This window comes from Malania oleifera, chromosome 12 (genome assembly GCF_029873635.1).
Source record: "Malania oleifera isolate guangnan ecotype guangnan chromosome 12, ASM2987363v1, whole genome shotgun sequence".
NCBI classification, from domain to species: domain Eukaryota; kingdom Viridiplantae; phylum Streptophyta; class Magnoliopsida; order Santalales; family Ximeniaceae; genus Malania; species Malania oleifera.
Genome location: NC_080428.1, coordinates 75,150,322 through 75,164,176, shown reverse-complemented (window position 1 = coordinate 75,164,176; position 13,855 = coordinate 75,150,322). Strand labels below are relative to the sequence as shown.

At 33.9% G+C, this 13,855-nt stretch overlaps 1 protein-coding gene across 2 annotated transcripts in view; it reads left to right on the top strand.

Annotated features, from left to right (window-relative positions):
- LOC131144335 (AP-1 complex subunit gamma-2-like) overlaps positions 1–11,181 on the top strand; it is a 58,371-nt gene extending 47,190 nt beyond the window's left edge. Inside the window, exons 13-18 of one of the 2 annotated variants that reach the window (XM_058092910.1) lie at positions 1,473–1,577; positions 1,709–1,968; positions 2,698–2,934; positions 3,011–3,186; positions 6,095–6,199; positions 10,722–11,181. In XM_058092910.1, the coding sequence (XP_057948893.1) occupies positions 1,473–1,577; positions 1,709–1,968; positions 2,698–2,934; positions 3,011–3,186; positions 6,095–6,199; positions 10,722–10,817 (979 nt within the window). In that variant the 3' untranslated portion in view covers positions 10,818–11,181. Of the gene's footprint in view, positions 1–1,472; positions 1,578–1,708; positions 1,969–2,697; positions 2,935–3,010; positions 3,187–6,094; positions 6,517–10,721 lie in introns of those variants that run through there. The other variant, XM_058092909.1, reaches the window with a different exon arrangement.
- Positions 11,182–13,855: the final 2,674 nt, after the last annotated feature.

Genomic DNA, 13,855 nt, shown 5'->3' with positions numbered 1-13,855 from the left:
CAACAACAGAAGTTATTTATCTTTTAAGAAGTTAAATGGAAAAGTTTAGGGAAAAGAAGAGGAACTTGCATATGGTCTTTATTGACCTAGAGAATGCTTATGATAAGAGTACCTAGGGAAGTTCTTTGGTGGGTCTTAGAAAAGGTGGGAGTTTGCAATAGATATACTGAGGTCATAAAGGATATGTATGATAGAGTAGTGACTAACATTAAGACTGTAGGAGGAAAATCTAGAGATTTTCCAATCACAATAGGTGTACATCAAGGTTCCACTTTTGAACCCTTATCATTTAACTTTAGTAATTGATTAATTAGCTAGGAATAATCAAAATGAGATCCCTTGGTGTATGTTGCTTGTATATGATATTGTGTTGATTGATTATTAGGAGTAGAGTGGAATCTAAGTTAAAACTTTGGAGAGCCACATTAGAGTATAAAGGGTTCAAGATAAGTAGGAATAAGACAAAATATATGAAATGTAATTTTTGTAATGTAAGGAGTAGCAATAGAGAGAAGATTAAACTTGATAATCAAGAGATTAATTGCACCGATATATTTAGATATCTTGGATCTACTATGCAAGTTGAAGGGGAAATTGAAGAAGATGTAGTACATAGAATTAAAATAGGCTGGGTATAATGGAGGAGTGTGTCAGGTGTGTTGTGTGATTGTAGAATACCCTTAAAATTAAAAAGAAAGTTTTATAAGATAACTATAAGACCAACTATGCTTTATGGTTCAGAATGTTGAGCAACTACGAAACAATATGTACAGAAAGTAAAAGTTATTGAGGTGTGAATATTAAGGTGGATGAGTGGTTTAACATTAATAGATAAAGTAAGAAATGAACATATACATAACAATTTAGGCATAGCATCGATTGAAAACAAGATAAGGGAGGGCTGGCTTAGATGGTTTGGGCATTTGAAACATAGGCCTAGTAGAGCACCTGTAAGGAGTGAGTTAGTCATTGTGTCTGGCATGAAAAGGGGTAGGGATAAGACTAAAATAACTTGTAATTAGGTAGTGAGGAAGGATTTATTAGCCCTTAATCTAATAAGGAAAAATGCTCTTGATCGGGTGAATTGGCAGAAAAGGATTCATGTAACTGACCCCACCTAGTGAGACTTAAGGCTTGGTGGTGGTATTGTTGTTGTTGTTAATTTATTTATATAAATGAGCGATTTCAAATTCAAATTTAAAGCTCACTAGCAAACCATGGATGTTTGAAAAGATTAGGCTTGGCTTATTCTGGCTTGTTTAATAAATGAGCAATTAAGCCAGCCAAGCAAGAACCAGATTGAGCTTAGGTGATTTAATTAATGAACCAAGCTCAATTTTGAAGCTCCTCCATTAAAAACTCTAACCTGAAAGTTACAGACCAACTATTGTAGTCTGTATTGTTGTATTTTCTGGTGCAGTTATTAGCTGACTTATTTCTTCTCATTTACTATTGTTCAATATTATCTGTAGGAGGATAACAGATATAATTGTTCAACAAAAGGGGAACCTGGTGCTTGAACTGCAGCAGAGATCCATTGAATTTAATCGTATTATTGAGAAGCATCAGAATATCAGGTTTGTGTTTGAAGTAACAGTTGTAATTGATAAATAGTTCTGCAAGCCATTTCTTCCTTCTTTTTTCAGAGATCGTTGCTATGGTTGAAGTATATCCATATCGTACAAATATTCTGGACGACTGCATGCAGGTCTGTGCTACTTGAAAGGATGCCAGTTCTGGATGAAGCAACCTACAGTGGAAGGAGGGCTGGCTCTTTGCCGTCAACTGTTTCAACATCTTCACGAGCATCACTAAATCTTCCAAATGGAGTTGCGAAACCTGCTGCTGCTCCTCTCGTAGATTTGCTCGATCTAAGTTCAGATGATGCCCCTGCACCTAGCTCGTCTGGTGGTGATTTTCTTCAGGATCTTCTCGGGGTTGATATATCACCGGTTTCATCACAATCAGGTTAGTTTTGGTGGCATTAAAAAAGACTTGGTTGTCCTGTAATCACCTAGGAAACTGGAAACTATGTTTTCCAATTAAATTCTTTCCAGTATATTTAGCTGTAAGCATGTAAGATGGGAGCATGTGTTGTTCATGCTACCTGTCCTTCCTTCAATCAGTTAACGCTTAGTTTCTTGCAGCTGTGGGCTGAGGCTAATATTATTGTCTTTTTTAAGACTTCTCTTTCAGTCTGTGATTTCAGAAAGATGTTATTTTTTATCAATTACTATTAACAATTGATACATCATTGATTGATTGGTTCTTTTGGATATGTTTCTCGTAATGTGGGTCTAATTTTTGTGTCCTAACTGCCAGACTTCATCACACCCACCAACCATTCTACATGATAATTAATCACTTGAGACATTGATTTTACATTAAACTATGTTGTAAGATCTATAAATATTTAGGAGATGATAGTCGATTTGAGGCTGATTCTGTTCCTTCTGCTGAATGAATTTAAAGGTTCCAGCGACATTTTCTTATATCCCTTTCATGATTCTGAAAAATGCCTCCTTTTCTCATTCTCTTTGAAGACAATTGGACAACTGGATTGTTAGGTTGATGTTTTTTTTGAAGTATTTGTAAAAAAAATGGTCTGGGGTTCACTTCATTTAATTTTTCCGGTTATTTAGTGTAACTCTTATCCATGTATCGTGTGTGTGATGTTCTCTCCATCTTCTTTCCCAGTTACAAGTCAGGCTCCAAAAACTGGCACAGATGTTCTTCTGGATCTTTTGTCAATCGGAACACCTCCTGCACAAAGCAGCTCATCAACGTTGGACATTTTATCCCCTAGTCAAGATAACAAAATGTCATTGGAGAGACTGTCATCTCCATCTTCACTTTCTTCTGTATCCTCTCCAGCAGGAGCTGCTCCTATGATGGATTTGTTGGATAGCTTTGCCCCCAGTTCATCAATTCCTGGTAAATTCTTAATTAAAATTCTTATTTGCAGTAAATATCATTCTCAAAATGGTGATCAAATATTATTGTTAAGCAGAGGACAATGGTCCAGTTTATTCATCTATAGCTGCATATGAGAGCAGCTCTTTGAAGGTAACTTTTGATTTCTCGAAGCCTCCCGGGAACCCTAAAACAACGATGATCCAGGCTACTTTTGTAAATAAATCACCTGATGTGTACACAGATTTTATTTTCCAAGCAGCAGTTCCAAAGGTAACACTATACTATTCTCGTAAACTGCTTTTGTATCTTTTCTGCATTTCAGTTTATATTTAGGTTTCAAAATGTTTTCTGATAATAGCAGATTCTATCATAAGGATAGCAAAAGAGGTTTTCGGTGAATCGAAAGGAAGATATTCGGGTAGTAAATAAAGTTGGTGGTGGGATCAAAAAGTCCAAAAAGCCTTTAAGACAGAAATAAATTGGTATAAAATATGCAAAATTGTAGAAATATAGAAAATCTTGAAAAAAAAATAAAGAATCGAGAAAAGATGTAAAAAAGACTATCAATGAAGCTAAACATAGAGCTTATGATACTTTATGTACTAAATTAGATACACAAAAAGGAGGAAAAGACAATTATAAACTTGTTATAGTGAGAGAAAGAAATTGCAAAGATTTAGGTGATGTAAAATGTATAAAGGATGAGAATGATAATGTCTTAATTAGAAAAAAGACAAAAAAAAAAAGGTGGCGGAGATACTTTAATAAGTTGTTTAATGAAAGCCAAATTGAAAGATTGAATTTGGAAGTGACAAATGAGGAGAAGACTAAAAATAAGAGAATTATTCGCAAAATTAGAATCCTTGAAGTGAAGATGACATTAAAAAAGATGAAGAGTGGGAAATCTATAGGACCAGATAAAATACCAACTAAAGTTTAGAAATGTTTAGGGGATAAAGGAATTATTTGGTTAACTAATTTATTCAACACTATTATAAAAGCCAAGAAAATGCTAGAAGAATGGAGAAAAGGTACAATAGTACCTTTGTACAAAAATAAAAATGATATTAAAAAATGTAATAACTATCGTAGAATTAAGATTATGAGTCATACAATGAAATTATAGGACAGGGTAATTGAACATAGAATAAGATTAGAAACGAAGATTTTGGATAATCAATTTGGTTTTATGTCTAGGAGATCATCAACATAAGCTATTTATCTTTTAAGAAGTTTAATGGAAAATTTAGGAAAAAGAAGGACTTACATATGGTTATTATTGATCTTGAGAAAGCTTATGATAAGAGTACCTAAGGAAGTTCTTTGGTGGATATTAGAAAAAAAAGGAGTTTGCACTAGATATACAGAGGTCATTAAGGATATGTATGATAGAGTAGTGACTAGCATTAGGACTGTAGGAGGAGATTCTAGAGAGTTTCCAATCACAATATGTCCTCATCAAGGTTTTACTTCGAGTCCTTATTTTTTACTTCAATAATTGATGAACTTACTAGGAATATCTAAAATGAGATCTCTTGGTGTATGTTATTTGAAGATGATATCATGTTGATTAATGACAGTAGACGCGGAGTAGAATCTAAGCTAAAATTTTGGAGAGCTACTTTAGAGTCTAAAGGGTTTAGGTTAAGTATTAGTAAGACGTAATATATGAAATGTAATTTCAGTAATATAAAAGTAGCAATAGAGAAAAGATTAAACTAGATAATCAAGAGATTAATGGCATTGATAGATTTAGATATCCTAGATCTATTATGCAAGCTGAAGGGGAAATTGAAGAAGATGTAATATATAGAATTAAGACAGATTGGTTAAAATGGAGGAGTGCGTCAGGTGTGTTGTGTGATCATAAAATACCCTTAAAATTAAAAGGAAAATTTTATAAAATTGTTATAAGGCCAGCTATGCATTATGGTTCAAAATGTTGGGCAACTAAGAAACATGTACAAAAAATGAAAGTTGATGAGATGCGTATGTTAAGGTGGATGAGTGTTTTAACATTAAAAGATAAAGTAAGAAATGAGTATATATGCAATAATTTAGGTATAACACCAATTGAAAACAAGATAAGGGAGGGGTGGCTTAGATGGTTTGGGCATTTGAAATGTAGACCTAATAGAGCACATGTGAAGAGGAGTGAGATATTTTGTATTTCTAGCATGAAAATGGGTAGGGGTAGGCCCAAAATAACTTGGAATGAGGTAGTGAGGAAGAATTTAATAGCCTTAATTTAATAGAAGAAAATGCTATGGATCGGGTGAATTGGCGGGAAAGGATTCATGTAGCCAAACCCACCTAGTGGGACTTAAGGCTTCTTGTTGATTTTAATCTTCATTTGAATATTCCGAGTCATATCCATCCAGTTTATTAATTGTAAAACTCATTTGCCCCATGACCATGTTTTTTGTTATATGCCGTGAATTCTTTGTCTTTCTCTATCTATCTATCTCTCTCTCTCTCTCTCTCTCTCTCTTTTCCTGATTATTTTGTGTTGCTTGCTATTCTTTGTTTCTATATTTCTTTTCTTTCTGAATCTTTTAGAGAGCATGGGGTTGGGAGTGATTTGGCCAAGTGGAAATTCTAAGGAGCTTGTAGCTTACCTTTCCCTTAATGAATGCATCAAACAAATTTTTGAATTTAAGTGGCAGTATCTATCTAGGGTTTTGTGTAACAGATCCCATAGATGTCATTGTAGTCTAAATTGTTCTAACTTTCATCACAAGTGCCATACTTTAATATTTTCCTTTGATGTTTGTGGATGACAAATTTTGGCTGCTATGTTGGAAAATGCTAAGTGCTTATACACATTGCTTGCCCACAATCTAACAGTTTAATTTTTCAGATTTAGTGGTGATCTAACTTGGTATGAGAACATGGGTGCTAGGAAGTCTTTGGTTCAGTTCTGTTGTCCATGTTTATAGTCGATTTGTTAACAAAGCTCTTAAGTTTGTTAAAAATTCTTCTATTTCCCATAATGGGTGTTAGTCATTGTTTTACCTTTCGAAGTGCGACTCGGCTGCGTGCATGGGGGGTTTTTGTAAACGTTGTTGGCCCATATATCACTTAAACTTTAATGTCTATAGTGATACAACAAAGAGTACAAATATGTATTCACATTTCTAATTTCCCTTAACAAGTGTTTTCCCTTTTCAATCTACAGTTTCTTCAACTGCACTTAGACCCAGCTAGCAGCAATACTCTTCCTGCAAGTGCTGATGGCTCAATCACTCAAAATTTACGGGTTACCAACAGTCAACATGGAAAGGTATATGAATTATTTCTCCCCACCTATTCCATGAGCTTCATGACACGACCAAGCTTACTATCCAACATAATCTTGTGTTCTCTAGCGGTGGTCTCTTTTTAGTAATCCTTGCTGTTGGAGATGTTTTAATTTCTGTATTCATTGTTGTTACATGAGCATGCTCTGTAGATCTATGTTTTCTTTCTTTTAAGAGAAAATTATGACTTTAATGTAACATCAGATATTTATATTATGTTTTGGTCAATTTTATATGCATGAAGCCACCAAGAATGTTGTGATGGTCATCTTTGTGTGAATTAAAAGTTTGTTTTTACATTTAATCAAATTGATAGAGTTTGATTTTCTGTTGCTTGTGCGTACTAAGGGACTATTTGGCATTTTACTGATCAAGAAACAGGCTGCTACTATTAGCATGTAAATTGTGTCTAAAAATAAACTGTTCTCCAGGTAAGCATGAACTTGAACTTGTAATTGTTGAAAGGCATGAGGCTATACCAAAAAATTCCATCACTGCAGTTCTTCAAAGTGATGAAATCTGATGTTGACTTCGTCATTTAACTAGGTTCTTCTCAAAAGGTTGAGGTGTCTCTGTGTTTCTTTTCAGCATTGCTTGGTGAAGTTTTCATTGTAAAATGGAATGTGTTTTGCATTGCAACATGGGTTTTCTTTCGTCCATTTTCCTTAATTTTTCTCTTCATGCCTTCTTAATCTTTTCTCATATGAAATACCTTAAAAGTATCCCCTTTTAAATTAAAGTTCATTAAAAAGTGGGGAAAATGGTGACAAAATAGTAGAACCTTTGAGGCAGGACTAATCTTTTCTATTACTCTCTAAACAATAAATTGATTTGCTTCAAGGTTTCAACCTTGAAAGTGTGGATTAGAAGGAAGCGACGTCCTTTAGGGCAGCATTGGATACTGGTTTATAAGATGCCTGATCTGTGTTTGTCAAAAGCTGTGGGGGGCAGATGGCATATCTATTGAAGTTTGAATATTCTTAGGAGATAGTGAGAGACTGTGCTAGACTAGTTTATTTAACTAGATTTTAAGGATTGAGAAAAATGTCAAAAGGTGGTTTGCATCCATCAAATACCCCCTTAAACTTTTAAAAGCAACACTTACACCCCCTAGACTATCAAAGGGTAACAGAGTTAGTTAACTTCCATCAACTAAAATAATAAAAATATTTTAATGCCCTTTTATTTTAATTTCATTTTCATCAAACTTGATAAAGGGTAACGGAGTTGACATCCATTAACTAAAATAATAAAAATACCCCTTTATTTTAATTTCATTTCATCAAAATTTATAGCAACTTCTTGAGGATAAGAATTAAACAATCGTAAAACTGCCAGAATTTTTTGTGTAGTTTCAAATATCATTTATGTTCACTATGTATAAAATACATTAAATTTTATAAATAAATAAATAAATATTTCATTTATTAATTTTAAATTATTTATTTGATTAAGTTTTTTGGATAGTACAATGTAATTTCATAAGATATACATTATGTGAATTTTTAAAAATTACAATAAATAGTATATGTTATTTTGTTAATGTATACTAGACTATCTATGTAATGCGGATGAAGTATATTATATATGCTATTTTATTAATGTATAATATGCTACCCATGTAATGCAGATAAAGTATATTTTTATTTTATAGCATCAGTTATTTACTTCAGATTTCTTTTATTCTTATAATAAAATAATTTTTCTATAGTTTTAAGGAGTATTTCTTTTGTTTTTTTTCGTTCGAGCCCAAAAATAATTTATTGTATTTTTCCCCCCTTATGGGCATTTTTCCATTCTCGTTTAGTGAAATTTGTTAATGATAATATTCCTTAAACTTATAAGGGTAATTTTGTCTAAAAAAAAATATTAACCATTCATGTGCCATATGCATTACAATAGTTTGTTAGATTTAACTATATTTTGTTAACAGAATGAGTTTTCTACAATTATCAAGATAGTTTAGAGGATGTAAATGTCACATTTATAAGTTTGAGGGAGCATTTGTAATAGATTATATACCTTAGGGGGTGTAAGAGTACTTTTCCCAAAAATAAATCTTGAATTCGTTTAGAAAATAATGCCTAGAGATTCAAATTATTTTCAGCATCTAAAACGCAACTCTCAACTGTTAGGGAAAAGCTGAGTTTTCAATAGTTTTCTACAATCATGAAGATAGTTTAGGGGGTGTAACACGTTAAAAGTTCAAGGGAGCATTTGTAATAGATTATATAGTTTAGGGAGTGTAAGAGTACTTTTCTGCAAAAAAAAATCCTTGAATTCATTAAGAAAGTAATGCCAGGAGATTCAAATTATTTTCAGCATCTAAAATGCAACTCTCAACTGTTGTGGAAAGGCTTGAGTTTCTAGAGTTTGAGATCAATTCTCATTGGGATATTCCTTCATATAAACTTTTGGTCAAAATTTTCTAGCCAAATAAAACTTGAGATTCACAGACTCAAAATGCGTATGCCTCAACCAAGAAGGCACAAAGCCTGTGTCTTTGTACAAATGCATAAGCCTCGATGTATAATGTGTTAGATTTTATGAGAGTTGGTATTTTAGATTGAGCCTCAGAACATTTTGGGCATCCCTTATCTTGAGCCAAGCATCAATTGAGCCTTCTAACTACAAAATGAAGTAGATACTCAAAAATTAAACTTATGAGGCGCTGTATATATTTATTAAAAAGGTTAATAGAAAAGTTTAGGGAAAAGGAGGATTTGCTCATGGTATGTTTATCTTAAGAAAGCTTATGATAGTGTACATAGAAACATTTTATGATGGGTTCTAGAAAAGAAGAAGGTGTAAGCATATAAAGGTCATTAAGGATATGTAGAAGGGATAGTGACCAGTGTTGTGAGAATTTGTCTCATGGATGTGGAGTAGCTAGGATTGGCTTAGCCACTCTTAGTCCATGCTTGGTGCAGCGATTTAAAGGATAAATGACAAACTAAACATGAGATAGGATCATATCATAACCAATCTAATTCAGTGCTATTCAGTCAAGGATTGGCTTGGCCTGTAAACAAATGCACCCTGACTATACAGGAAGAACGGGGGACTTTTCTATGATAATGGGTGTAAAAAAGAGTTTGCTTTGAACCCTTATACTTTAGTTCTGATGAAATTACTAAACATATCCAAAAAAATGTGATTCAGTTGTGCATGCTGTTTGAAGATTGTACGGATAGATAAAACTAGAGGTGGAGTAGTACCTAAGCTAGAACTATAGAGAGATGCTTTAGAATGTTGTTGTTTTATGACAAGTAAAAATGAGACAGAATACTTGAATTGTGATTTTAGAAATTTTTGGAGGTAATAATGAAGAAAATGTTGAACTTGATGGTAAATCAGATTTTGTTATTATGCAAACAAAAGGAGAAATTGAAGATGATATAATAGCCATGGTTGAAGAAAATGGAAAAGTGCATATGAAGGGTTATGTGATTGTAGAATTTCTCAAAACACTGAAAGGGAAATTTTGTAAGACAACTATAAGAAAAGTTGTGAAATATGAATCATAATGGTGGACCACTAAGAATACTGCATATCAGAAAAGTAGATTTAGCTTAAATGAGAATGTGACGATGTATGAGCAGGATAACTCTAAAGATAAAGCACAAATGCATTTATAGTTTGCATAGGAACTGTAGAATATGATGAGGGTAATTAAAATGGTTTGAGCACTTGCAAAGTAGACCAATTAATGATCCAATGAGGGTGATTTAGTTGACATTAGAGGTTGTAAGAGGGGGAGAGATAGACCTAGATGCTTTGGACCTGAGTTACCGAGAAAAAATTGACAGCACCCTTAAACTTCTGATACATTGGTTTACTACAAGCCAATATATGTTGTGCAGTATGGCAAGAAAAGATTCATATAACCGTCCGCACCTAGAGGTACTTGCAGCTTGACAGCTGTGGTGGTTGTACTTTGGGAAGGCAATCTCCAACTCCAATTATGAAAATTTATTATGAGAAGGAATATAATCTCATTTTAGACAGCATAATAGATGGGTACTGGATGACAATGATAATGATGATAACGATGCTGATTGTGGCGACGAGAATAACTTATTAATATTGTTATTTTTATTATTGTTACTACTACAAACTGCTGCTGATGCTGATGCTGATGCTGATGCTGATGCTGCCACCTGCATACATACCAAACAGATCTAAATGGAGATTTGTTGCTTATTGTCCAATATGTGAAAATAACTTGGAAAAGTTTGTTAGTTAGGAATTTGGAATGACTTCTTGAAGTGACTTATGTGACATCAACTAAAATTTTAAATTTGAATTGCTTGGAAAAAAAATTATTTCTATTGAGTCATGAATCGCGTAAGTCGGTTCACAAAAGTGACCAGCTATTGTTATACTTTTGTTCACATTGTAAGGAAAAATGAGGTTTGATGCCTATATACACTACACGTATACAGACTTCTCATTTCTTTGTCAAAGATGTTTATGCACTCAGAATAACTCTTTTTTCTTTTTCAGAAACCCATTGTTATGCGGACACGGATAGCTTACAAGATAAACAACAAAGATGTCTTGGAGGAAGGACAAATCAACAATTTCCCTCGCGGTTTATGAGATTGAATGTTTTTTTTATAGAAGCTAAGGTGGTGATGCATGAGGTTTTATATAGTTTTTGCCATTATCATTATTCTTTTTCCAACTAAGAAACGCGTCTTATGTCTGTAGTTTTAGTGCAGTGGTATGTTTGATATCATATGTTAGGGGCGGTCTTCAGTTGCAGCAAATAGGCCGTTTTTGTGTGAGCTGGGAGTTTTTGATACGTCAAATGATCATATACTTTTTTTTAACCCTTTTCTTTTTGCCTCCTTTTAGGCCATTTGTGTACATTACGACAAAACATTCTTGTATGAAATTCTGATGATTAAATTTTGCCGGAAGCACCCTGATGATAGAGCTTGCAGTGTCAAGCTTGAAGTATTATTTGTGCTTGTTTGCTTGGATATTGTATGGTCCTGCTTGCCAGTGTTCAATTTGAGTCATCTCATATCAATATGATATTTTTTCTTTACAAAAAATTATTATATTTTATACATTTTGCAATTTAATTTCTCACTTTATCCCAAAATGGCTGGGGAAATCCCAAAAATTTTCTGTTCAATCCACCCTCAAGCACTTATGTGTGATGGTATTCAATTAAAGTGTGACAAACAGCATAGTTTTACACAAATTTATGTTGCTCTATCTAATCAGGTGGATTACTTTTTTTAAGTATTTTTTTTTTTCTTCAGTGCGCCCTAGCTTGTGGCTCTATGCTACCTGGCTATGACGGCAGTTCTTGATGGGAAGTATGTCATTCAATTATGTAATATTTTAGACAATTTTGAATGAATTTTAAAAATATTACTTTAATTGGTAATTATTAATAAAAAAAATAAAGATATTACCAACGTAGTGATTTTGATCTGTTTAATTTAATAATTTTTAGGCCGAACAGTCGGTCCAGGTGTCCACATGACAACTTTTACGTGCGTCCAGGGTTGTGGCGGGAAATTTGAGAGTGGTCTGAGGGGCCATCCTCTTGGTATAGAACAGCGATGGTTGAGGATCCACCGTTCAGTTCAGTCATCAATCATCAGCGGAAGCCTCACTGCTGCAAGCAGCGTCGTACACCCCGTGCGCTGTCTACGGCCTGAAGCATGCTCCTCAAGAAAATTTCGCTAGTCGCTCCCAGTAATCAAATAAAAAAATGATATTTCGGCTCACGATTTGAACCAAATATTTCTGCAAAAATTGCCTTGACAATAATTTTTAAATTACACATCAGTAATTCATATTGCAATGTGTTACTAAAGTCATGTTTAAATTTACAGATTAGTAAATTATAGAACATATACTAATCAATTACAAATGGATGACTGAAGTTTAAGGTTTAAACTACGAGTCAAATAGGCTTTTGATTCATCAGGAAATTGGATAGTTTGCATAGTAATGACTAAAATGTAAATAGTAAATAGGCTAAAACCTTTTATCATTGGATTAGTAAATATCCATCATTGACTATAATCAATCCAATCCATTTAACAACGAATAAGCTTTTATAAAACCATATTTTAACGAACAAATTGAATATAACTCAATTTATGCAGATAGGATTTGGATGTTACCAGATATATTTTTTGTCATATTTTCTTTATTTTTGAAATAATATGGAAAGTAATTATTTGTATTCAAATATGAAACTATCAAAAATAAGGGCATTTAAGTTCTTTTCTTTCTAAAAGGTGGAAAGGAACAGAACGATTTGATTGAAGCATGATGATCATACATATGTAATGTATTGTATGTCTCATAATAAGTCTCATTCTTCTACCCTTTCTTGAGAGTCGATGACTATTCATAGCTATTATCTTGACACCAAAGAAGAGTTCGATCCAATGCTTTATTTCTATCCTAGTTGATCCTGATTCTAACATTAGAAGTATATTAATTTTTTACACACCTCTCGTGAGATTTGAAAAGTATCATAGGCCTCCCCTTACATTTGGATCCTTCAACACTCACACCCTCTTCCAATAAAAAATACTTAACACCATTACAAAAAAATAATAGGACAAATTTGCCCTTTAAAAATTGAGGTTGCTCGTTCAACATCTCTCTCTCTCTCTCTCTCTCTCTCTCTCTCTCTCTCTCTCTCTCTCAATCCTCCCCTCCGGTTGATCATCCCCTTGAATCTCGCCTCTCAACCACTGCTCGTACATCGCGCCACCCCCAAGCTCTCCATCTCTAAGCTTAATTCAATAGATTAAGCTGAAGCACATGCAAACTTTATGTAGAATAACCAATCCATACAACATCATATTCAATTTCATAATGGAACAAATGGAGAACTTTACGCACTCCTTCGCCATCATATCAGCACCTTCGACGAGTTCAAGTCTGAAGTCTTAATCGCCCTCATCGCCAGCTGTTGTTGTGGATCTTGGGGCCAAATGTGGCTATGGGTGAGACAGCGACGTTGCCCGAGAACTTTGTAGAAGAGGTGAAGGAGAAGGGGCTGATAGCGAAGTGGTGTTTACAAGAGAAGGTGCTTTTGCACCCAGCGGTGGGGAGCCTACACCATCATCATCAATGTTATATTTGTGTGTGGCTCTTATACTTAGTGGGATCACAAACAAAGGAAGGAAAACATATGAGAGAAGTCTTCTTATGCTGGCAGCAGAAGACTCATCGATGAGTGCCCTGTGCTCATCGATGAGGAGATACAGAGAGTTAGAAAATCTTAGAGTTAAAATTTGTTGATGATAAGATAGACTCGTTGACGAGTGGGCTTCTTTAACTCGTCAACGAATCTTATGCTCTCGTCAATGAGTGTGCCTGGGTTGCGAGAAGAAATTTAGATTTTGAATTTGAAAGTTGGGGTGGTTGGGTAATTGGAGGGAAACCTTCGAAGGATTATCTATTTATCCCTATCTGAGGGTATTGTGAGATATGAGAGACACCTTTGTGAAGTGTATTCTGTATTCACAAATTTCTTAGTGAAATTTTTGTGCTGATTGCTTCTGTGGATGTAGGCTTTACCGAACCACGTACATCTTGTTGTTAAGCTTGTTATTTCATGTTTTTGGTTGAGTTTAATCTGCTTGTTGTGTTTT